A 24,590-nucleotide genomic window follows, 5' to 3' on the forward strand; every position below is an offset into this window, starting at 1 on the left:
GCCCAAGCAACTCCATGTGGCATTTTCCGATAACAATGGTGCCGGTGAAAGCACAGATGGGATACTCAGCCTCCAGTATACAGCATAGTGAAGACAAGCTTATGCCCCATCTTAGCATGAAACAGTGTAGCAAACAGCTGTTGGCGGATGAGGGGGGTTATGATAAGTGGGTTTGCATTCTTTAATACGTCCATGTTTTGGCGATGTTTGTTTTTGAGGTGGTTGCGATACAACTGCACAGGCATGTTATCAAAAGCAACCTATATTCAGTTTACCGCTATGTGTACATTAAGAGGTCTGTGTGTAGAGTCCCTGTTCTCCATTAACAAGGGTAACGCTGTTTTTTAATAACCACAAGCATTTGCACATGGTGACATATTTACTATGGTACATAGCAAATATGAATAATAATCCACATTTTAATTCTAATATGTTTTGAATCTTAAGAATAATAAGGAATGAAATTCGAAAGAGATCATAGAGGACGATTGACAGCTTTAGTATATAAATAGTGTGTGCATGCCATATGAAAGCTTTTGGGTGATTAACTAAACTCTGGATCTGTAAAATAGACAATAAAAGCATTGAGCACTGTTTTGCTGGCCCAGTGTAATGGACATTTGTATAACACATGAAGATTAAATGTCTCACTATTTCATGGAGCGTATTGGACACAATACTGCTATGCTATGCTATGATCTGTATGTACGTGGGCAATCCTTGTCGTATGAGGTTCTCTTATATCTGCTCAAGCACTTCTGCAGAGAAGTTATGCAGCGCCTGCCCTACTTGGCCCATCCCCTCTGTCTGCTGCGTGAGGCCATGGTGTGCTCCATGCAGGCGTGTTCACATGTTGCATGCTAATCGTATGGTGAGTGTGAGTCGACACCTGGGACCATGAAACAGTTAGCAGGTGCATTGGCTGTGTTTGGTCCGTTTTTCTATGTTTTACTGATCTCTACCTCTACAGTTGTCTTGTATTCCTAACCATTTCATACTTCAGTCTCATTTCCCTTGAACAGCTTCTGCCCCTTGCCATGCTACCATTTTAACTAGGAATTCATTCCTAATGACTTGGTTTGATAAAAGAGAAAATATCCCCATTGCTTGCTCATACCATTGCTGTGTGGGTTGTTCCTGTGTAGGTGTCGTTTGAATCCACTTGTAATGGGTTTGGGTAGTGTGTGGGTAAGCATGAAACCTTCATGACTGCAGCGAGCGACTCACCCCTTCAGCCTTCTCCTCGGTGTTGGCCAGCATCTCCTGCAGCGCCCGGACCGACAGAGACTGCTCCAGAACAAAGGCGCAGATGGACAGGTCTGGAGGCACATTCTGAACACAGAACACCACACCATGTATCACAAAGAGGAACCACACCATGTATCACAAAGAGGAACCACACTATGTATCACAAAGAAGAACCACACCATGTATCACAAAGAGGAACCACACCATGTATAACAAAGAGGAACCACACCATGTATCACAAAGAAGAACCACACCATGTATCACAAAGAAGAACCACACCATGTGTCACAAAGAAGAACCACACCATGTATCACAAAGAAGAACCACACCATGTACCATAAGGCAAGGCTTCAGGCCGCAGCATTCAAGGCTTTACATACACTGTAGTATCCATTCTGTACATTCATGAGATAACACTACACACACTGTAGTATACATACTGTGGAGTCATGAGATCAGACTCTACACACACTGTATTGTACACAGAGCCGGACAGTAACGGAGTACATTTACTTGAGTACAGTACTTAAGTACAATTTTGAGGGATTTGTACTTTACTCGAGTAACATTTTTTGGGAGTACTCATGACTTTACTCAAGTACATTTGAGAGGCAAATATTGTACTCTTTACTCCGTTACATTTCTATCCATAACCGTGAGTACCCGTTACTCCTTCTGAAAAATAAAAGGAGAAAAGAAAAATCACGGAAACCCTCACTTTGTTGTTTCCCTCTCAAACGTGATTCCCTCTCAAACTGATTAGGACAGCCTTCAGCCTATCAGCAATCACCTTCGCTTTCCGCCAAAGCCAACTCCATGGTCAGAATTAGATGAGAGACGATTGTTGATTTGATTGATAAAAAAACGGAGAAACTCACACATACATAGAATTGTTAGCTGAATTTTCTTTTCTGATATTGCATATTTATGTAAGCTGAGCAATTGTTTTTATGTTCTTGAGTATACTGTTATACTGTATACTATTGTGCTATTGCCATGGTAAAAAGATGAAAATTACTTGATTTTACTTTCAATTCCTTTTACATTCTCCAAGGTGTTAACATTTTTCATAACTCCATGTAGGACGTTTCTATGCATAAATGTAAGCACTGTGGCAGTAGTAATGCAATATTTAGAAAACATACTCTTGTACTCTTGATACTCAAGTACTTTTAAAAACAAGTACTTCAGTACTTTTACTCAAGTAGACATCTGACTGTAGTACTTTTACTTGTACTTGAGTAAAATTTAGCAAGGGGTATCTGTACTTTTACTCAAGTAAGGAAGCTGTGTACTCTGTCCGCCTCTGATTGTACACACTGTACAGTTATGAGATCAGACTCTTCACACACTGTAGTATACATACTGAACAGTCATGAGATCAGACTCCACAAACACTGTAGTATACACACTGTACAGTTATGAGATCAGACTCTTCACACACTGTAGTAGACATACTGTACAGTCATGAGATCAGACTCCACACACACTGTAGTATACATACTGTACAGTCATGAAATAAGACTCCACACACACACACTGTAGTATACATACTGTACAGTCATGAGGCTCATAAGACATGTTTCATTTTCTGAAGGGGGGGGGGGGGGGGTCAAAAAGTGTTACAGCATAGCACCCCTAGTTACCCAGATCAAGGATTTATATTGTATTTTCTCTCCAACTTCTTCAAATCAGTATGATTTAAACTCTTTCAGCAATTTAGTAACAGCACAAAATCGGTTGATTCATCACCGTCTGGACTGGATGACAATGTTATCTTTGTGGAAGACTAGTAATGGGGCTGTCTCAGTCATATTCATACTGTGACATAGCATTCACTGCAATGAAAAGGTTGGTCTGGTGGTGTGACACCACTCCATAGCAGCCCTTCTTCATTACTGAACCCACAGGCACTCCAGGACATACTCAAGAAGACCTGCCTGTCAGTGTGAAATCTATTAACCATCTTACAAAGTGGGACATTGCTTAAATAATTGATGAAACAATCAACATACCCTGCTGAAGAATTTGATGCATAATATGTGTATGTGGGGTTCATATTTGAGGAATTGCGGCAGTTGATAGATGTAGATTAGATCATCCATTTCACATTACGGCAAAGTCCCTCTGTGAAGTCAATTAGGCTTGCACCTCGGTAACAGTTCTGAATATCCAAAGATAATACACATCCACTTCACCGGATTTTGACAACATTTTGCATTGGTCAAGGTTTGACACAGTATTAATCTGTAAAAAAACTTTCTTTCAAACATTTCAAGTATTTAGAGTTCTCATGTTGTATAAGGGAACCTTTACCTTGGAGTTGGACGTGGACTCTAGGAAGCACAGTCTGTTTCCAAAGCCTTCAGCAGCCAGACAAAGCTTCTGCTGCTCTTTATGGAGAGTGGCAGAGCACTGCAGCACCACCTCGTCGTCCTGGGACAGAAGATGAAAGAAAAGGTCAACTGAATGAAGCCCTGCGATGCCAACCTTCATCTTGCCAGCTTACTTCCGGTTTTGCTTCGATGTAATTCTGGAACCAGCGGGAGACGGGCAGCCAAGCTTTGAACAAAAACTGTTGCCAGATACATTTGAAAAAACATTGACTTCTTTATCTGCATCTCATCTTTGGTCCACACTGGGTGTTGGCGTTTCTACTCAAAGGCTCTCAGGAACGTCCCTATCCTCTCACAATCACGCTCATTAAATGTGACATTCAAGGGCTCAAGTGGGACTGTGGGAGTTAAGGCTAGCCTTCTATTTTTAATCCCTTTCACAACAACCTACTAATACGAGGTGGAATTGCATTTAAGCGAATTTGCTTTTCTCACAAAATAAAAACCACACTCAAGAACACAGAACGCTGCACCTGACATGCACACTGCACTTCCTGCACCCCGGAAAAAAATAAGCATTCACATGAATCGTCTATGAGTGAAAATCAACTGAAGTTGAAGGGGCAGTTACAAAAGTATCTTTAAATTAAATCCTAGCCATTGTTATTTCATAAAATTTGACTTTTTGCTAAATTCAAATAACTGCTGTTTACCGAAAAATATCAGACATCTTTTAGAACATTTTTATGGAAAGTGTTGGATTCTTGAAAAACAAAATTACAAATTTCCTTGTGATTTTTATTGTTAGCCTTAAGAGAACAGTTTGCTCTTCCTAAATTGTCACATTAAGAAGTGTTGCCTGGATTTCAATTGATAATATTGATTTTATAGTTTTAACTACTTCTATTTATAGTATTATTTTAATCTTTGTTCAGTGCTGCAACTCACTGATACAAAATGTACCCACTGTGCTTCCAATGTTATATATATTATCACCCACCCTCAGGATATTACTAGTGGGCTTAACTGGCCTGCTTAAGGCTTCTGTGCACTAGTAGACTCTTAAAGGGAAACTTCACCCATTTCCATTAAGCTTTGTATCGTTAGAAACCCACTCATATTTTTGAATGGTCGAGCATCATTCCCTTATTTTCTGGAGAGACTGGAGAGATCTATTTCGATCTCCAACACTTCCTGTTTAAGATGACGCAATATGACGATTTTTGCGTAGAAGTAAATAGGAAGTGTAAGAGGGGAGGATTCTCGTAAGACTACAAGCACTAGTCCCACCCCTCTATAGGGGGTGGGAACCACTGACGCTACTGACCTATTAGAGCAGTGCCAGTGGGTGGGACTTCACCAGCAGAAACTAACATCCACAGCGTCTGAAGCTAAGCTAACAGAGGCTGTTGATAAAACTGAAGTACAATGGCGGAAGGTACTGGATCTGACATAGAAGATGGCACCATGCAAAAGTTCACCATTTCGAAAGAAATACAAACGAGGACTAATTCACTGAGTTCACCAACTAATACTCCACTAGAAATGTTGTGTGAAATGATTTTCAAGCAGTCTTGCGGTATCAGCTTGGTAGATGGAACAGCGAGGTGTCCGATAGGCGGAGCTCTAGATAAGCGGGAGTGGCCAGTGAAGCTGGGCATCGTGGTGCATGGTGGGAGTTGTTGTCTTCATTCCACAAGCGCCAAAAAGTCACTTTCTGCCTTTTCTCGGTCAAGACGGCACCAAATTAGAATTTTGTTTTATTATTCGACTACATGTAGGACCCAATTTCAATACATATTTATGCCTCCGGTGAAATGCTCCTTTAAGGTCGGGCCGACCTGGGCAGTACACACTGCTCAACTGGTCTTGACAATTCGAGCAGTGTCGACAATTCGTTTTGCATTGGCAAAATAGTGTGGTGGTCCACACTAGACTGGGAACACGCCTGTATACACATTTTATTCTGAAATCTCGGCATTCTGGCTTGAACTCATAGGGCCCTATCTTGCATCCGGCGCAAGTGACTTAGTCACTGGCGCATGGGTCGTTGCTAGTTTACAACTGGCGCAGAGCGTTCTTTTCCCACCACCGCCACTCGCCGGTAAATTAGGGATTGATCATGCGCCCCAAGGGGCGGTTCGGCGGAAGGAGAAGGCGTGTTCTGGCGCAAACGGTATTTTGCCGTTTCTGAATACCATTGCGCTACTGACCAGGAAATACCTGGTTTAAAGTCAGTGGCGCGTTGTTCAGATGCTATTTTAAGCATGCGATGCATACGGATTGCTTGTGCCCCTCGCGCATACACTTTGCTTCTCCCATCTACCTAGCCGCACATTCTTGGTATATTATTTGGGAAAGAACAGCTGATGCAGCGGTAATAAGTTGTACTTTTAAATCAATGCATCTGCAAACACCGTACAGCAAACACATATTTTCTTGACAGAGACATCATGTAGGCCTACATGCCCATAACTTTTAGGATTGATGAGCATTTGATCGTGAAAAAAAATCGATCAAATACGATTTTGAAAAAAAATTGCGCTAAAAAAAAATTGTTTTAGCGCGAGTGAGTGTTAAAAAGAATGAATGAATGCGGGCGCGCGTGTGTGCTCTGTTTAAACGCACGCAAACTAAACACGTAACGCATAATACAATCAATGGCAATGTCTATTACCGCGGGGACACATGCATATTAGGATAGCATACAATACTGATAAGAAACAATGTTTATAATGTATTGCGTATATCATTAAATAGAACCACAGTTATCGCATATCATATGTTATATCATATACGTTTTCTTTGCCGAAATTTATTTGAGGACTCTATTTCTGAAGTTGTGGAAGAAAACCCCTTATTCCATGTGTGAATTAGGCCATATTATTTGGCAATAAACTGAGCCATTTGCAGTTTGAAATTCATGTGCATCTGTCTCATCGGAGACTGCAGACGCGCTGTCAGAATATCAACTCGTCCGATTCAAATGCGCTCATGGCTCTTAAAGGGGATGGGAGCTGGCACTCTCATTGGTTTGTTGGACGTTACGCCCAAACCACACCTACGGGTAACTAGGCTGCTTCAGACCAACCCTTTTGACACTTGCGCCGCGACGCAAGCGTCATTTATCCGCCTGTAAAATAGCGATAGCGCCGTAGAACCGCCCACAAAGCTACTTGCGCTTTGCGCTTCCCACTTGCGTTTCAGACCGTTAAAATAGGGCCCATTAGTCTATGCGAGTTGGCATGTTGAGGTGTGTTCCTCACTTCTTCTCTCAAATATTAATGCAAATGAATGAATGCAAAAAATAATGTGGTCATGCATATTTTGTAGGGCTGGGCAAATTGACGCGTTCATCACGCGTTAACGCAATCTTATTTTAACACGATTAATACAAATCTTTTTTTTTTACTCTGATTTTGAAAGGTTTGGCCCACAGAATGTCCACATTCATATCAGAAATATCTTTTGTTTTTAGTTTCACTTACTTTACATTAAATTACACTTGCAGTAAGTGACTGCCTGATTACAATTGCAGTAAGTGACAGCCTGTTTACAAATCCCAAATCTGTGGAGCTACTTATTTGAATTTAGATACACTTGTAGTAACTGTTGGTTTACAATTATGCTAATTAGCTGCCTGTTTACAATTCCTAAATCTGTGGTTATCCGTAAGTTTCATATTCAACCCACACTGAATGAGTCAATAAATTCTAACTTTTAATCGTTGCCCAGCCCTAAAATTTTGGGTTTCTAAGAATAGGCTATGTTCGTTTCATCATCGTTTATATTGTTCGATCATACATTTAGTTATATTGTTTGATAAGCGAAGATGTCAGGTCTGTTCTTCAAAAATCTCTGTAAAGAAAAGAAATGAAAAAAAAAAAATGAATGAGCTTTTTGTCCTTTTGTCTAACCCTGATAAAGACAAAAGGATAAATGGACTTGTTGTTCTGGTAGCTAAGCCATTTAAAATTATAAGGAATAAAATCATCCCTTTAAGTCTGATCTTCAACGTATTAATCCAGACATCTGAGTCATCCGTTACGAGGATCGGGCTGTTCGGTTTTTCCCATTGGCTGTTGCCAATAGGAATCATCCATCTGTATTTCTATGTATGTTAACCTAGGATATCTAAATGAGTTCACCAGCTGCACCCTATTTGAGATGCTTTCCAGTTGATTTGCGTATGTGAATGGTGAGTCTTCTGGTCCTACAGACAGATCACAAGACTGCTACTAGGGAGAGGAAAAAGACAAAGAAAGATCTCTAACCCAACAATTAATTAACTATTACCATCTGTGATTGGTTGAGCAGTACCAAGTGACCTACTTGATTTCCGTAAAGAAGGGCTTCTTTTGTTAGCCTCATTTTATGGTTCCATCTTTCATCTTTTGTTCCCTTATGTGTACAACTTATCGTCAACGAATAAAAGGGTTTCTTATTCAGATTTTTCCACCTTCTACCTTTTAACACCATCGACACGCAAAGCAATGAGGCAAGTTTGATGGAATAAAGATCACAGACTTTGATTCTAAATGTTATATATATACTAGATTATACAAAAATAACTAAAGACAGACTTTCAATATTTGATGCAGATAATGAATGTTTGGAAAACGTCCAAAATCCTGCTCTATTTTACAGCATTAACAAAAAGAGAAAAGACTTTCCTTTAATATTTAACATTCTTATAGAGCTTTCGATAATTACGTTTGATATACAATATATGTGACAAGGATAAACACAATAACATAAGAATGGGCCTGACCTAAATAAGAATTAATACATCTCCCGACTCAAACTGTTCGTATTGTATGGTATAGATTTAATAGAATGATTCTATAGTCATATGGTTCCTCCTCTTGTATGCTAGAAGAGATGAAGGCATATTATTCCACTCTTACATAAACCATCTTTGGTTGGCAGACATTACCCCTTTAAAATTAACATATTCCCACACATATATTCTGTAGCAAATGAACGTTGCCATATATGTGTATAATAACTTGTATAATTTACTCACTAATACCTTTAAAATAATGCCGTTCACAGTCAAGTCTTATTGCTTTTTTTTTTCAGAACGAACATAATTGTTTGTTAGATTGCAAACTGGAGCAAAACCACTCATCCAGGATTCAGTTATATTTCATTCCTACTGACCGCCAGAGGCGTTGCTTTAGCACTGGATGTTCCATCCATCTCGCGCACGCACAGGGTTAGGGTTAGAGTTATTGTACGATGTCGAATTATTATACCAACAAAGTCACCTGTGATACCTGGGTGACACGAGAATATCTATACATTCCTAACAGGACACACAAATATTCTTTGTTGTAATATAACATGTTAGCTTGTCACAAGTAGCCTTGTAACCCAAGGGTTGGTGCCTCGATTCGACTTTGTCCACCAAAGGCTGTGACTTATAATTTGTTCGATTTCGGCTGCAGTCAGGGGTGACTAAAGTGTGCAGGCTACACGTAGATGTCGGCTTGCACAGCTGCTTATATCACCTTTCTAACTTTGCTTTAATTTGCTTAGAGTGTCAGTCGGCGGCTAGTTTTCAGTCGTTGTATTATTCTTTCGGTCTTGCACCGTTGCTCATGTGTTTTCGCCTAAGCCCGGTTGCTAATTTGTATGCTCGCCAGTGCACGGCTTGGGGTCCAAGCACCCTTTACTGTATTTTTCAAGCGGTGTTGCACTGTTGCTCAGGTGTTGATTTCACCTAGGCCGGTTGCGTACCTTGATTTGATCGCCAGTGAGCGCAGTGGCTTAAATATCGACCGTGCAGTCGGTGCAGCTGCCGGCCCCAGACGCTGTCAGGGGCCCGTGGAGGAAGAAGAAAATAATGATGTTTTTGTGAATGCAATACCTCGGGGGCGGGTCGGTAAGGTAGGCTAACGCTGAGTGGCTGGTATGGGAGGAGGAATGATAATTTGTCCAAATTCCAAACACCTTGATAGCTGTCAGTCATGATGAGTCTCGATGATGTTGTTTCAACATTCAGCAGGAAAGAAAAGCAAGTTGACCGTAGCGTAGCATCACCATGTTTAGCAAGCATAAACAAAAAAGCGGCGCGCAAAAGTGGAAGAAAAAACAGAAGCAGGATGAGGGTACAACTAAAATGGCCAAGTTGGATACGATTTTCACTCAGACCCAGGCAACCACCCAGGCAAAAGCTAGCGTCCCGCCGGAGGCTAGCGGTAGCTTGCCAGCTAGCTCAATTGAAGCGGCTGCGGCATTGACCCCACCGCCGCGTCCCGCCTCTCCGGTCGGCCCGAAGGAGACTTCCCCGGCACCGAAGCTTCAGGGGTCGGAGTCGGCGGACTCGGCTGTGCCCACCAGGACCTGTTGCAGGGATTATTCTGCCCACAGATCGAGGACTCTACATTACTCTGCCTCCTGACGCCAAGACAAAAAGCTATATAATAGCAACTGGTTCATGTAGGCCTACCGGACCATTCCCCAGAGACAAAAAGCAAGGAAACAGGTGTTTCTCTGAGAAATACTACACCACCACTACCAAGGCTATCCTATTCGCCAACACTGGACTGTGCCTATTGTGAGCCATGCTGGCTGTTTGCAGACCGAAGGGCCACTTTCTACAGTGATGCGTGGGTCAAAGGAGTACGAGACTGGCAACATTTATCTGCGAGGATTGACCCACATTCAGAATCTCAGATTCATTCCGGAGCGTGTGCTATATATGAACAGTGGAAGAGAAACGGGAGAATTGACGCAAACATGGAGAGAGACGCGAGAAATGCCGCCAATTACTGGAGACAGGTACTTGAGCGTATTATTAATGTTACAGTCACTCTGGCCACTTGTAACTTGTCTTTTAGAGGACACAGGGAGATCATTAGACAGTCTAACAGCGGGAACTTTCTCAGTATAATACAGCTCTTAGCACGTTATGATCCGGTTCTGAAAGAACTTCTTGAGCAACAACAAGGTTCTGTTAAATACTTGAGTCCTGCCATTCAACACAAAATCATCTACATTATTGCAAAATGGGTGCAGTGCGACATTCAAGTCGCAGTTTTTCTCTGTTATTATGGACACCACTCAATATTTCCAAAAGAGACCAGCTGAGCCAGGTTTATAGGAATGTGACTAAGTAAGTAACGGTGTAAGGATTTGTAACGGATTTGTGTCGGGGGCAAGGATATGACGGCGCGGCTAACATGAGTGGAGTATATTCAGGATTCAGGATGCAGACCAGGATCAAGGAGATGGAGCCGCTTGCCAAATATGTGCATTGTGCTGCACACAACCTGAATCTGACACTGAATGACTCCGTAAAAAATATAGCAGAGCTGCGTCGATTTTATGACACTGTTGAGGGTCTTTATACTTTTTTTGGCCAAAGTATTAAGAGATGGGCGCTCCTTTCTGGTATCATTTCATCTGAACTCTCAGAGCATGGTAACGTTACTCTGAAAAGTCTCTGCCCTACCAGGTGCTCCTCAAGGCATAATGCCCTAGCTGCCCTGAGGTACCGTTATGCAGATGTCACGAAAGCTTTAACTAAAATCACCCTCGTCAGCGAAAAAAGAGAGGAACAGGATGAAGCTACAGCCCTACAAAAAAAGGAAAATTTCTGCTTTATTATCCTGTTCGTACAGCAAACAAAATTACTGGAAAACGTGGATGCAGTGTCAAAGATGTTGCAGACAAAAGATTGCGATATCCAAAAAACAATCGGTCTCCTCGAAAACATAATTCAGACCCTCTCCACATACCGACATGACTTTGGCCAGGTCAAGCGCACCGCTCAAAATCTGGTTGCAAAATGGGGAGCACAGAGCGAGTTCATGGAAATGCACCGAGGAAGAGTGAAACGCCACTTCGATGAACTCTGTGAAGAGGAAAGGCTTAGTAATGGAGTAAACTATTTCAGAATAAATGTCTTCAACGCCAGCCTGGACATCATTATCAGCCAGCTTTCACAGAGATTCATTTCTATGCGTGAAACTAATGAGGTGTTCCACGTTATCCACCCGGGCACACTGAACAAAGCGCAGGATGACGCACCTCACCAGGACGCATAGCGCCTCGCGGACCACTACAGCAGGGATTTATCTACAAGTTTCCCTGACCAACTCCTTGCATTCAGAGCCTGCTTTAAGTCTGAAATAGCAAAAGAGCCAACTAGGAAGGATCTGGCTAAGATGCTAATTGTGGAAAACAGCACCATGGCAGCATCATTTACTGACGTTTGCACTGCATTACTGTTATATCTCACCATACCTGTCACTGTTGCGACTGCAGAGCGCTCATTCTCCAAAATCAAGTTGATAAAGACTTATTTAAGGAGCAGCATGGGACAAGAAAGACTCAGTGGACTGGCAATACTCTCTATTGAGAACGGCAGAGCGAGGACTATGGACCTGAGCAGTGTCGTAAATGACTTTGCTGAGCGCAAGGCCCGTAAGATGAGCTTCGAATGAGTTGTGGCATCCCACCCCTGAAGCCTCGGCCGGGGTATACCGCCGCCACCCACCAGCCGGCGACGGAGAGTACCGGGACCGTCCCCCCAATCAGCGGGATGGGGGACACCTGGCGGCTGGCAGGAGGAAGGGCGGAAGCCAGCATAAGAGGCTACAGACCCGGAGCACGAGGGGAAGAGAGACACGCATCGACTGCAGAGGCTTGAGGCTCACGGAGACCCAAGCGCACCCTTGTCTTGTCTGTGAACCGTGAAATAAACGCCGAAGTCGGCTTAAACAAACCGTTGCCACGTGTAGTATCTCTAACCCCGGCACATTCTCCAAGCCGGTTGCCACAGAGTGAGTACAGCTTCTCTTGTTTATGAAGTGGAATGTGTGTAGCTTTGTTAGTGTCAGCTATATTTGAATGTTTGATCGTTTGGAGACATCATCAGGCTGTGATAGTTTGAGCCCAGGTCAGGGTAGGCTGTTAGATAAGTGTTGATTTGAAGCTTCGGCCGCAGTCCGTGGTGCTGAAAGGATGGCTTGCAGGATGAGTGTGTGTGGTGGTGCCTTTATCCTTTGTTTACCCATGTGCGATTGCTACCCCTACTCTCATTGGCTGAATCGTTGAAAACGTTTTAGACTCAAACAATATAAGGTCGCGGGGAGACAAAGCTCTGTTGGTTTGTATATTTTATTTTCGTAATGGAGGGAAAAACAATACTTCATTAAAGCATGCAATTGTGATGTAGAACAAAATAAAAAGAAAACAAAGTGCTTGCATGATATTGAAGCCTACAGCGATCGTTAGTTAGCTTGTGTGGTGTCTTGTCATTTGTTCACCCATGTGCCATGGCAACGCGATTGCAACCTGCTGTAGTAGTACTCTCATTTGCTGAATCTTTGGGGGGGCACAAAAAAAATATTTGCACCGGGGCCATCACCATGATGTTACGCCGCTGAGTGAGCGGCTTGGGGTTTCAAAAGTCGCCGTCACTGTATTTTCCCTAGCGGGGTCTCACAGTTTTTTCGGGTGCTCTCGCTGAAGCCCATTTGGCTCAGGCTACTTAATTTGCTTGTCAGTGGGTGGCTTAGGGCCTCCTAGAGTTGCCATCACTGTGTTATTTCGGGGGTGTCGCATCGTTGCTCGGGTGCTCTCGCCTAAAGCCTGATTGCCTCGCCTGCTTTAATTTGCTCTGCAGTGGGCTGCTTGGGTTTCCAAGGCTTGCCGTCACTGTGTTGTTGTAGGGGTGTCGCGTTGTTGCTCGGGTGCTCTCGCCTAAAGCCTGATTGCCTTGCCTACTAATTAATTTACTTGACATAGGCAAATTCATTTTTGCTGACATGTTAAGTGCCCATAATTGTGTCGCCTGCATTGCCTCCCTGCAAGTGGAGGATAGCCATGACAATTGTCCTGCATGTCTCGGAGTTCAGCACCTGAGGGAAGCAGTGTCAGATAACCCATGAATGAATTGTAGTTTCATGCCTCATTCACTGAGGCTAGCTAAGTTGGCTGAGGAGGAGGGCGGACCAGGTTTGCCCCCTTCGGGTGTTCGTCCTAGTGGCACCAGGCGCCGTGCCTCGGCAGCCGGTGGACCCCCCGGGAAGTCCCGTAAGGTCGAAAACTTTGCAAACCAAGTGGATACGCTTTCAAATGAGGTTGTTCAGATTAAAGCCCCCCTACAGAACCTCCAAACAGCTCAGGGTGTACCAGCCGCGGCCCCTAGCTGCGTCCTGTAGTCTCTTTACAGAGGAGGAAGAACGAGGGGCAGACAAGGTAGCGTCTCTTGGCTCTGAGGCTTTCTCTCAAGGGTCTGTGGGAGGCTTGGATAGAGGGTCAGTGTCCGGCCGTGACACTGTTAGACCAGCCGTGCATATGGCCCTGGCAAGACTGGGGTTGAATGGAAGCTCCTGTTTCATCTGCACCAGTGAATGCTTTTTTTTCACAGGCCGCTCAACCCTCAGTTTTCTCTTTGCCCCCCTCCGAACCATACATCGCAGAGCTTCATAGATGCTGGCCATATTCAAAGGCTCTCTCCCATCATACTAGTGATAGCAGAGCTCTGGCAACTAAGGACAACGCTGATACTTACGGCTTGGACCAGTTAGCTTCGATTGAGCCTGCTAGAGTATCCCTTGTTGTCTCCCCAGATGAGGCTCTGAGAGCCGATGCGCGCTGCCCTTGATTACCGATGACCTCCTTACCAGGAGTTACAACATTGCCGCCTGTGTGGGCCGTCTTGGGAATCTGCTTTCTCACATCGTTCTAGCTCTGTTTAAAACCATACTGGGGTCATCTGATGATTCTTCAGCACAGACCCTCAGTAATGTTTCACTGCAGAAATTTGCGTACATGACCAGGGAGCTAGGCAGATTATCGTCAACTGTTACGTTGGTGCGCCGCCAGGTTTAGCGGGCGCAGTCGCCCCCGTCGGAGGTGTGTCGACGGACCCTCCATTCTCTTCCAGGGGTCCCAGGTCAGACGTTTGGGCCAGCTGCTCTTCAGGCCCTGGAGCGAAGTGTACAGGCTGGCCAGGCTAGCCAACAGTGTGCAAGCTTACGACATGCACCTCTGCCTAATTCAAGGCCAGGGGCCTCTGTGGTACTCTGTGCCAATAGCTCTCAACCACGTTCAGGTGGACAATCGAGGGGCCAGCGCTTCTCAGCACAGGTTGACAGTAGCACTGCGCCACAGGATGGCATTTCAGGCGCCAAGAGGTCCGGCACCCAGCCAACACCCCCCCAGGGCCCCTAGGGGCGGCGGGGGGGGGTAGGTACTGAAGCTCATGGGCCGGCCGCGGACACTTTTCTCAGCAGCACCTGAGCTACTGGGAAGGTCAGACCACAGACCCTTGGATAGTGTCCACGCTATACAATAGGTACACACTCCAATTCCGCCCTGTCACCATTACAGGCCAGCGGTATGGCGATATTGCCATACCTTGACGACTGGTTGGTCATTTCCCCAACTCAGGAGCAGGCGATCATGAACACAGCCACGCTCCTCAGCCATGTAGACCGGCTTGGCAGCAAAGTCAACTTTGCCATGCGAGCCTGCCTCTCTCCAAAGCGCGTAGCTACCATTCTGCAGCTGCTATAGCATTTCAAGCGGGGGAGGTTGCTCGAATACAGACACTTCCTTCGACTGATAGGTAGGCTGACCTCAGGATCCATGGTGGTCTCACTAGGCCTTCTCAAATTGCATCGTCTTCAGATCTGGGTGAATGGTGTCCACAAGGACCCCAAGTGGAGACACAAGATGGTCAGGGTGTCTGGGCAGTGCCTTTGGGCCCTCAGACCCTGGAGAAAGAGGGCATACCAGATTGCGGGGTTAGGGAGGATAGGCAGGAGGTTGTAGAGATAGACGCCTCCCTTTCCGGCTTGGGCGCAGTATGGCAGTGCAGGACTGTCAGAGGCCAGTGGGATGCCCAACAGAGCATATAACTGTCCTGGAACTGTCCTTGTGGTGTTCTTAGCCCTAAGGCACTTCCTTCCAGTTCTGAGGAACCTACATGTCCTCCACAGTCTACCACGTCAACCACCAGGGGGATACCAGATCGAGGCAGAGCCTGTGGGTCACCCAAAGGCTCCTTATGTGGGCGTTTCCCCATTTTCCAAGCCTGAGGGCTGTCCATTTTCCAGGTGTCCGGAACACAGCGACGGACTGTGTTCTCTCGCCAAAGGCCACCCCCCCAGAGAGTGAAGACTCCATCCGGAGGTGGTAGGCATGATTTGGGACAAGTATGACAGGGCAGTGGCAGATCTCTATGCTTCCGAAGAGATGACCCACTGTCCCTTTTGGTTCTCCTTGATGGAGAGGACCTGTCCCCTAGGACAGGATGCTCTAGCTCATGCTTGGCCAGACAGCCTGCTTTATGCATTTCCTCCAATTCCCCTTTTACTGGCAACGCTGGACAGGGTCCAGCGTTGGTGAACTCGTCGCCATACATCAAGGCAGCTTATGATGTATGGCTACATCATGGGCTGCCTTGAAGGGGCTTCCACTTCAGGACATTTGCTCCGCGGCTACCACTTAAAGTCTAAAGCCCATGTGAAGAAAAAGGAACAGCTCCGTGTGACCAGAGCTTGCCTCCACAAACCACCATCACTAGTGCAAACGATCCACAGATTCAAGCCAATCATTTATTCAGGACTTTGTGGCTGTTCGCCGAGTCTGACATCCTTTAAGAAAAGATAACGACTGAATGAATTTCAACAGAATTTCAACATTGCCCGAAAATTAGAGCAACTCCCAGCATTTCTGAGCTGTCCGCATGTAAATGATTCCAAAACTACGAGCTATCGTGGTGAAATACTGCGATGCTGTCAGCAGCGGTCTGCCCACTATTATTCCATAATTCCAAATGTTGTATGCATCATTAAACAATTACTGTTATATTTTGTTCAACTGTTGACTTTTATTCATTCACAAAAGTAGAGACTTTTCTTGATGATAAAATTAGCACCAATCATAAAATACAGAATTGTGAAAAAACTAAATGGAAAAAACTGAATTTTGTAAGGAAATACATATTTCATAGGGCTCTAAAATTGAATAAATATACATTCAAATCTGTAAGACATCGCTGAGACATTTACTTTAGTATCACTCACATATTTAGGTGAAAAATGAATGCTTCACGAAGAGACAGATAATAAGTTATTGAATGTTACATCTAACCGTTCAAACCGATAGCAAATGCATGGCCCAAATACAAAGTCAATGCAAATAGGTGACTTTGCAAATGGCTCAAATGGCGCGGCGCGAACAACATGGTTGCATAAAAGGCTCAGAGTAGCTGCACTGATTCGCTAGGCTAGCTAATGTCAATTTAGTGAGGGTTACCGCTTTAAGCGCTTGATAGGTTGATTGGTTGATTGACGCTGCTGGTGAAACTAAAGTTAGCTGTTAAGTTTGTAACAAAAATTGTGTGGAGCAGTGGCACGGAGGAGCTTGTAGACTTATTGGTGGTTACAGTTGGGCATCCGGGATTTATACGCAAGTTCCCACCTAATGTTGTTACTGATGGACATGTTTAAAATGTCTTACTTGAAAGGTTTTACTTGAATATAATAAGGATGTTACCATCCCTTATATATATGTATATATATGTATGTTGTTGCCATGGCGCTGTGGGAGACGGCTGCCTCTCCAGTAGCTCTCCAGTTTTTAACTTCTTTCTTTCTACTTATTACTCTTCTTGTTAAGAGATTGTGTGTTTAATATATATACTATAGATACTTATATTTTTTTCTAAAATGCAACCAAGAGCCAGCTCTCTCACTTACCCAAGAGAGGAACCACTGGCTCTGCAAACAAACGGACAAACGGAAAAAACAAACAAACAAACAAACAAACGGACGAGCTGGGATACGACACCCAATCCCAGCGGAGCTGAGGAGGAGACCCAGGGGCTGCAAGGCTGGGCTAAGATAAAGGCTGAGCTAGCGGATAATCGTAGGCGCTACAAACCATCTATTCCCTCCGTAATCATGGGGAATGTGAACTCGCTGCCGAACAAGATCGACGAGCTGTCCGCGCTGAACATCCAACGGATCTACTGTGAGAGCAGCTTGTTCATCTTTACGGAGACATGGCTAAACCACCTCGTACCGAATGATAACGTGGACCTGCTGGGATTCACTGCCGTGAGAGCCGACAGAGACACTAAAGCGAGCGGAAAAAGCAAAGGTGGGGGTCTCATCATGTATGTCAACAACCGCTGGTGTAACCCAGGACATATCTCCGTAAAGACAGTCTCATGTTGCCGGGACCTCGAGCTGCTAGCTGTTAAGGTGCGGCCACACCAGACGCGTATCTCGCGTACTTCGCGTATAAAATCGCCATTTTTTCCATAGGGAACCATTGGTTTACGCGCGTTTCACGCGTTTCACGCGTATAAGCAACATTTTACGCGTGTATAGCGCGTATGTGGCGCTTATATTTACGCGCAATACGCGCTATACGCGCGTATATCGCGTATATCGCGTACATTTCAAGAGTTCAAAAAATTGAACTTTTTACGCGAAGTACGCGAGATACGCGTCTGACGATTAGCCGCGTTGCCCAATCAGCGTTGAGCTTGACCCGACGTCACTGGCAGAGAGTAGTGAGCTTGGACAGACGCATACGGCCGACATCTTTCTTTATTCTGGGTGGAAATAGTAACATAGTTACGCCATTAAATGCGTTTATGGAAACATTTCTAGCGAGAAATGTGCATTTTACTTTCATAATGTTCGCTCGGTGAATGTGAAGGATGTTTGGTTTGATAGTTATGACGAAGAGGGAACGCTCCGTTCACTTGCATGGACAGAGTCTCTGGTTACTAAGCAACCTCAACGTCTTATTGAGGTTGCTGACTATATATCTGCTGATCAACACTACGAATGCTGGAAACACACCAGACACACCATGTGAAGTTATTTAACCCGATTATTGTTATTTATATCCGAGATTATTTAATCTAACCCGATCTAAACTCTATCACCCAAACACGGCAGCGTTTGGGTTTCCTACCTCGGACTCCAGCGCAGCCACGGCCGACAACTTTCTTTATTCTGGGTGGAAATAGTAACATAGTTACGCCATTAAATGCGTTTATGGAAACTTTTTTAGCGAGAAATGTGCATTTTACTTTCGTAATGTTCGCTCGGTGAATGTGAAGGATGTTTGGTTTGATAGTTATGACGAAGAGGGAACGCTCCGTTCACTTGCATGGACATGGACTCATCTAGGCGAGTGACGTAGGCGCGTATGGCGCGTATTGCGCGTATGTGACCATTTTTGACACAAATTGGTCAAGCAACATTTTACGCGCGTATCTCGCGTAAAAATTACGCGAGATACGCGTCTAGTGTGGCCGCACCTTTAGCCTGGCAAAACAAGAAAGAATATGTATGCTTCGCTGAGCGTTCAACACCCGAGAAAAATGTACACACAACATATATGTACAACATAATCTAATATCCTGCAGTCTTCACATTAAGTGGAAGTAAACTGACATGGGATCTACATACATTTACCCCGCTTCAATTATTTTTATCGATAGAGCCATCCCTTCAGTGGAGGCAGATGCCTGATGTCTCGCCGTTAGTCTCGTGTGGCCAGCCTTTGTTTCTTCGCACAACGAAACCTGGCCACGTGAGAGACCAAAACATGTCGGAGCTGTTTCACTGAAGGCACCACCAAGCCTAAAGGCAGATGTGTGGGTGCATTAAGGATTCAAACACTTTGACGACAGAGAAAAGCTGCACAAAAGCAAAGCCTTATGTAAACTCTGCAAAATGAAGGTGAAATATTGTAGAAAACTACAAACCTACAAACCAAACATAGCGTTCATCCAGAGCAATGGATTCCTACCTGGCAATTGAAACTAGCCACACGCCAAGTCATTTAGCTGAATGGTTGTCCAAGGTGATACAAGAGTGGGAGACAAAAAAAGACCCAGCCATCTAGCAGACAACGCTGCCTACATGGTCCGTGCTGTGTAATTGATGGCGCTGTTTCACATTGGCTGTTTCACACACACACACACACACACACACACACACACACACACACACACACACACACACACACACACACACACACTCAATTTAGCCTCACAAGCAGCTCTCAAAGTTCCAGCTGTTGTGCGCTTGCTTGGCCAAGTGAGGCACATTGCTTAAATATCTTGACTGTAGTACTCCTGGAAGCCACAAGTTCAAAGAGAGGCAAAGGATACTGGGGCTGCCTGCACACAAGCTGGTGATTGTATTTATTTAGACTGGCTGCTTGGTTAAAATTCAAGGTTCTCTCTCTATCCCAGGGTGCTAGTCAGATCTGTTCAGATTTTGTCATGTCCTTTCATTACATTCCTTGTAACAGTACTTATTTGACTTTTGTATAGATACAAATAAGATATGTCAGCCTGACAGGTTGTTGGTCACGTTTAATAAAAAGTATGTTATCTAACTGCTTTGGTGTAAATTCTTAATGTAAACATTAATATTTTTAATAATGCACCAGGTTAGAGGGTTCCTTTTACAACATTAGTTGAACGAGAATCGATTTCACATCCAAGCTAAATGGTATTGCAACTGAAATATCTCTAACTGAATTGGCATCGAAACAAACAAATTGTCAAATCCGGACCTTGTAGATCGGAATCAAATCATTTCAGGAAATCAGTGTTGATAACCAGCCCTAGACACCAGTGGGGCATACTACGAAGCATGCTGAACATACCCAGACTTTCTTGGGAAAGCCTGGAATCGACAGAGACGCAACTCGCGATCAGAGTTAAATGGTACTACGAGGCTCACTTAGGATTCGATTTGTCCATCCAGGTTGTTTTTTTTGTGGATGATGGCTGGTTTAATCAGCCTCACCTGGCCGAGTCTGATTGGACTCTGGGGCTGAATGAGGCTGCACACCTGTTGCACATTGCGTAGTGTCAGTTTGCACAGGTTAAACCAGCCATCATCACGCACATTCACGGAGATATCTCCTACATGGAGTACCAGGACATGAATTACGCAAAACTTGAATAAACCAGATTTCATCACTACCCTGCATCCTTTGTTTGGAGGAGCCAAGTAATAGGCAGCTATTTGGAGTGTGTCAGCCAGCTGGCTGGCATGTAGCATGGTCAATGCTACAATGCTTTTCGCAGGAGAATTCAACATCTGGGCTCTGGAAGTCTTGGGATTATAAACAACTGCCATAAAGCGAACACATTTGGACTCTACCTGTGAAATACATTTTCCAGGTAACAAGTTTTTATATCATGGACCAGAGTGAATCTAAAGGAAAGATCAGAGCATTTTAATGAAGTTAAAGATCAAATAAGACTTAAGCTAATTAGGTTAGACTACAAATGAATGCATGTGTCTGGATATCCCATTGAGGACCTTTTCACTGCTTCAATAGTTGTGAGATGGAAGCTGCATCGTTGTCCCCAGAACAGGTACTGCCTTGACAAAGCTTTACCCCCAAACTTTGGGTCAGATGTACGGGGATAGAATGAGGAAAGGCAGAGGAACTGCAGTGTGAAGGAGCTCCAGTCAACCACATCAAGAACAACACTATCCATCAGTGCACCTTGTATGTGTGTTAAACACACTGCCCTCACCTCACACAAAGCATCTTATGAGGTGGAAGAATGAGGCTGAAGAAACTGCAAAACCACTTGATTCAGAATGCAGATATAGAGGGATGCATGATTGTATTTGGTACAATAATCCTAATGTCCAGTTTTTTAAACTGAAACATCAGCAAACCCTGGTCGTGAAATACTCTGATTTGTATTCAAATAACAATTTAAAGGACTAACAAGAGGATGTGAGAGTGACGAGGAATACAAATTGAATGGTAGAAGACAAGGGGGAGGGAGACTGCAACACAATATAAATATAACCTGTAAGATTATTGCAAGGAAAGGCTCCAAACATCACAAGTGCTTAACCCTATTTGTCCCTTACAATCCTCCCTGTATTCTGGCGTTCTGATATCTGAAACCACTCTCCATTTGGCTTGACCGGGAGCCATGCAGTCAAAAAGAGATTGATTGTTTGAAACCTTTTTAAATCAATGAAGATGACAGGAAATGTCTTCCAACAGCTGAACACACACACACACACACACACACACACACACACACACACACACACACACACACACACACACACACACACACACACACATTACTTACACCCATTAATCATTCCCTGTACATTATGTCAACCATAGCAACACAACTGCTAGGGATGGGGAGAAAATGGATAAGAACATCAATGCATTGTAATGATTACATGTTATGATGCCATGCTCTGATGGCATCCTCAAGTGGTGCATGCTAGCGGAGCTAGCGCATGGCCAGCTAACGGAGTGAACCTGGGGGAAGCCTCCTGTTGCCCGGCCCTTCTAGGTCAGGGTCGGAGACATAACTATAGATGTATCAGAGCCACCATCTTCTAACTAAGAATAACCGTTAAATGATTAAGAACAATGACAAATTAACAAAGTAAACAGGCAGACGGGACCCTGGAAAATCCCAAAAAGTTCTGGTGCTAGCATGTGACTATTGTTGGCTCCAACTAGGGATAGGTGAAATATACATTGAGTCAAACCAACCCCACACTGACCCATACACACTGAACTCAGGTTTAACAATACAAGTGCATGTTTCTATGCATCCACTTATTGGCCTATACTGAGAGCGAAAGAGAGGGATATTAGAGGGACGATTTTGATGTAAACTGCGATCGAGTTTCGTAGTGCAATCAGCCAAGTGTTTATATGAAGCATGCTCTAATGTGTTCCAAAGGAAGTTGTGCAAGGTCTGGCATCTGGTTCTCAAACTGCTCAATAACGGTGCTTTAAGATGTTTATTCCCAGGGAGGATTCCCCAGGTGCCCCTATGAAGTATAGTGCGGATCACTATACAAGAAACATGTAAATATGAATACACTATTAAAATAGATTTCATACATTGCATTATCTTTTATTGCCCCCCTTTTTCCCTGTTCAATAGAACATAGAGAGGGAATGATGTAAAAAGAAGCAGGCTTGCTCTGGTATCTTGTAGGGCTGCCTGCAACTAACCGTTACCCAATCATGTGTTGATGATGTTGTGTAGAAATGTCATCAATAATGCAGACTCAGTCAGAACACAGTGATGTTTTGCATTGGTTGCATTTCGTTCCTCGGTCTGACCAGCCTTGGAAAATAAGGAAAGTTGTATCATGATCAGCATCCAAAAGCAATGAAATCTTTGCGTTTTTACTTAAATAACAATGAGTTGATTTTCAGCATAGGCCTACTATCTTTTTTCCTCCATCTAATAACCATTTCAGCACCAGGCGACAAATCGTGTTTACACTGGGGAGGGCAAAGCATCTTAAATTCTTCATAACACATATATGATGGCCTTGAATGACCAGGCGCATAGTGCATCCTTGGTGCCGTAAACTGTGCAGGCGATTCGCACTGCACTGCGCCCCCGATCCACTCCCCACAGGAGGAAAATAGGACGGAAAACATCCCCGCAACACACCACAACTCTTCTGTGTGTGTGTGTGTGTGTGTGTGTGTGTGTGTGTGTGTGTGTGTGTGTGTGTGTGTGTGTGTGTGTGTGTGTGTGTGTGTGTGTGTGCGCGCGCGCGGCACACCACAGCCCAGCAAATAGCTTCACATGGATGCCTACATCTCATACTGCATCATTCTTAAACCATCGTAAGGAAGCACCAATAAATAATCAGGAAGAGAATCAGAGATGCAGATTCTCCTCTCGCCACATCATTTCGTCAGGCTTCACTGTTCCGCGTCGTCCGTCCATCATACAAGATCAGGCATCTCCTCATCAGTCATTTAGAAGCTTGCAGGCATTGCTGAAAGCATATGCGGACATGAAGCGGTGGTTTAAAGGCTGATGAATGTATCTGGACTATAGAACGGCAGCCCCGGCTGTCATCCGGCACTGCGCTTGTCGCAGCTTGCGGTAGACGACGCGCACCGGACGACGAAGGCACCGCAAGACGCCAGATGGAGGCTTCTTTCCCAGAGACTGACGTTCACCCACCTAGAGAACACCAACACCCACACCGGACACCGACACAGACTTAGACAAGAAAATGCAAACCAACACTCACTGTCCGTAGGAATTGGATCTCATCCTCGGCTTCTGCCCCTTCAGCCATGGTTTTGGGTTAAAGGGAGCGTGTGTTGGATGCACCCAGCGAGGCTGCGGAGGATACGCGCAGTGCTGCTCTCTGATTGGACGGCAGAACGACGGCAGAGGAGCGAGGTGCGCAGGTGTGGGATGATGCTCCTGCTCGAGTCTCATTCTGCAGCCTCTCTGGGCCAGCGTACAGGGAGGAGAGCTGCGTTTCTCTGTCTGAGTTGCATATATTTAACATGAATTTATTATGCATGTGTATTCGTATTTAAAATGTTGTCACACTGCGGAATGGTGTTTCTTACGTCTACTTTTATCTGGCCTGTCAATCACAAGGGAATAAAGGCAACGCTTCTCAAGAGGAGAGGCACGGAGGGAGGAGAGAGGGGTGTTTTTTTTTTTGGTTCTCATTTTCATATGAAGATCTTGTCTTCTATCTCTCTTTACAACTCTCAAGTCTTGCCAACAGCACCTTGGCTGTTCAGTAGGATGTTGGCTTCTATGACAGAACCACCCAGTGGCCTATTCAGGTCAAACTGATGGAAAGTAATGTGTCCAGCTCTACTCAATAGCACAACAAACCACATTGTTCCTTTGAACTACTGTGTGTGGATGGGATTTTGGAGCATCTTTCCTTGTGAAGCCTGATAATGGAAAGATAATGTGTTGGTGTGTTTTTCTTTGCACAATAATTTGACACAGTCAAGACAATCTTTGTTTTCTAGAGCCTAATATCACTGACCCGGAGACTCATAATAACTTGAATGTTAAGTTACAAATAATACCTTTAATCAGGAGAAATGGTTTTCCAAAGTTGATACAGTGATCGATTGCACTTTGATCACTGTAAGGTTTGCGTAACCTTGCATCTAAAAACAATTGTGAGAGAGGGGATTGTCGATTGGCCAAAC

At 44.3% G+C, this 24,590-nt stretch overlaps 1 protein-coding gene across 4 annotated transcripts in view; it reads right to left on the reverse strand.

Moving 5' to 3' along the window:
* ryr2a (ryanodine receptor 2a (cardiac)) overlaps positions 1–23,753 on the reverse strand; it is a 168,591-nt gene extending 144,838 nt beyond the window's left edge. For all 4 annotated transcript variants that reach the window (XM_030340489.1, XM_030340488.1, XM_030340487.1 and 1 more), the window contains exons 1-3: positions 23,654–23,753; positions 3,565–3,684; positions 1,228–1,332 (exon numbers count right to left, since the gene is read on the reverse strand). In XM_030340489.1, the coding sequence (XP_030196349.1) occupies positions 1,228–1,332; positions 3,565–3,684; positions 23,654–23,701 (273 nt within the window). In that variant the 5' untranslated portion in view covers positions 23,702–23,753. The remainder of the gene's footprint in view (positions 1–1,227; positions 1,333–3,564; positions 3,685–23,653) is intronic.
* Between the last annotated feature and the right edge of the window lie 837 nt (positions 23,754–24,590).

This window comes from Gadus morhua, chromosome 18 (assembly GCF_902167405.1).
Source record: "Gadus morhua chromosome 18, gadMor3.0, whole genome shotgun sequence".
NCBI classification, from domain to species: domain Eukaryota; kingdom Metazoa; phylum Chordata; class Actinopteri; order Gadiformes; family Gadidae; genus Gadus; species Gadus morhua.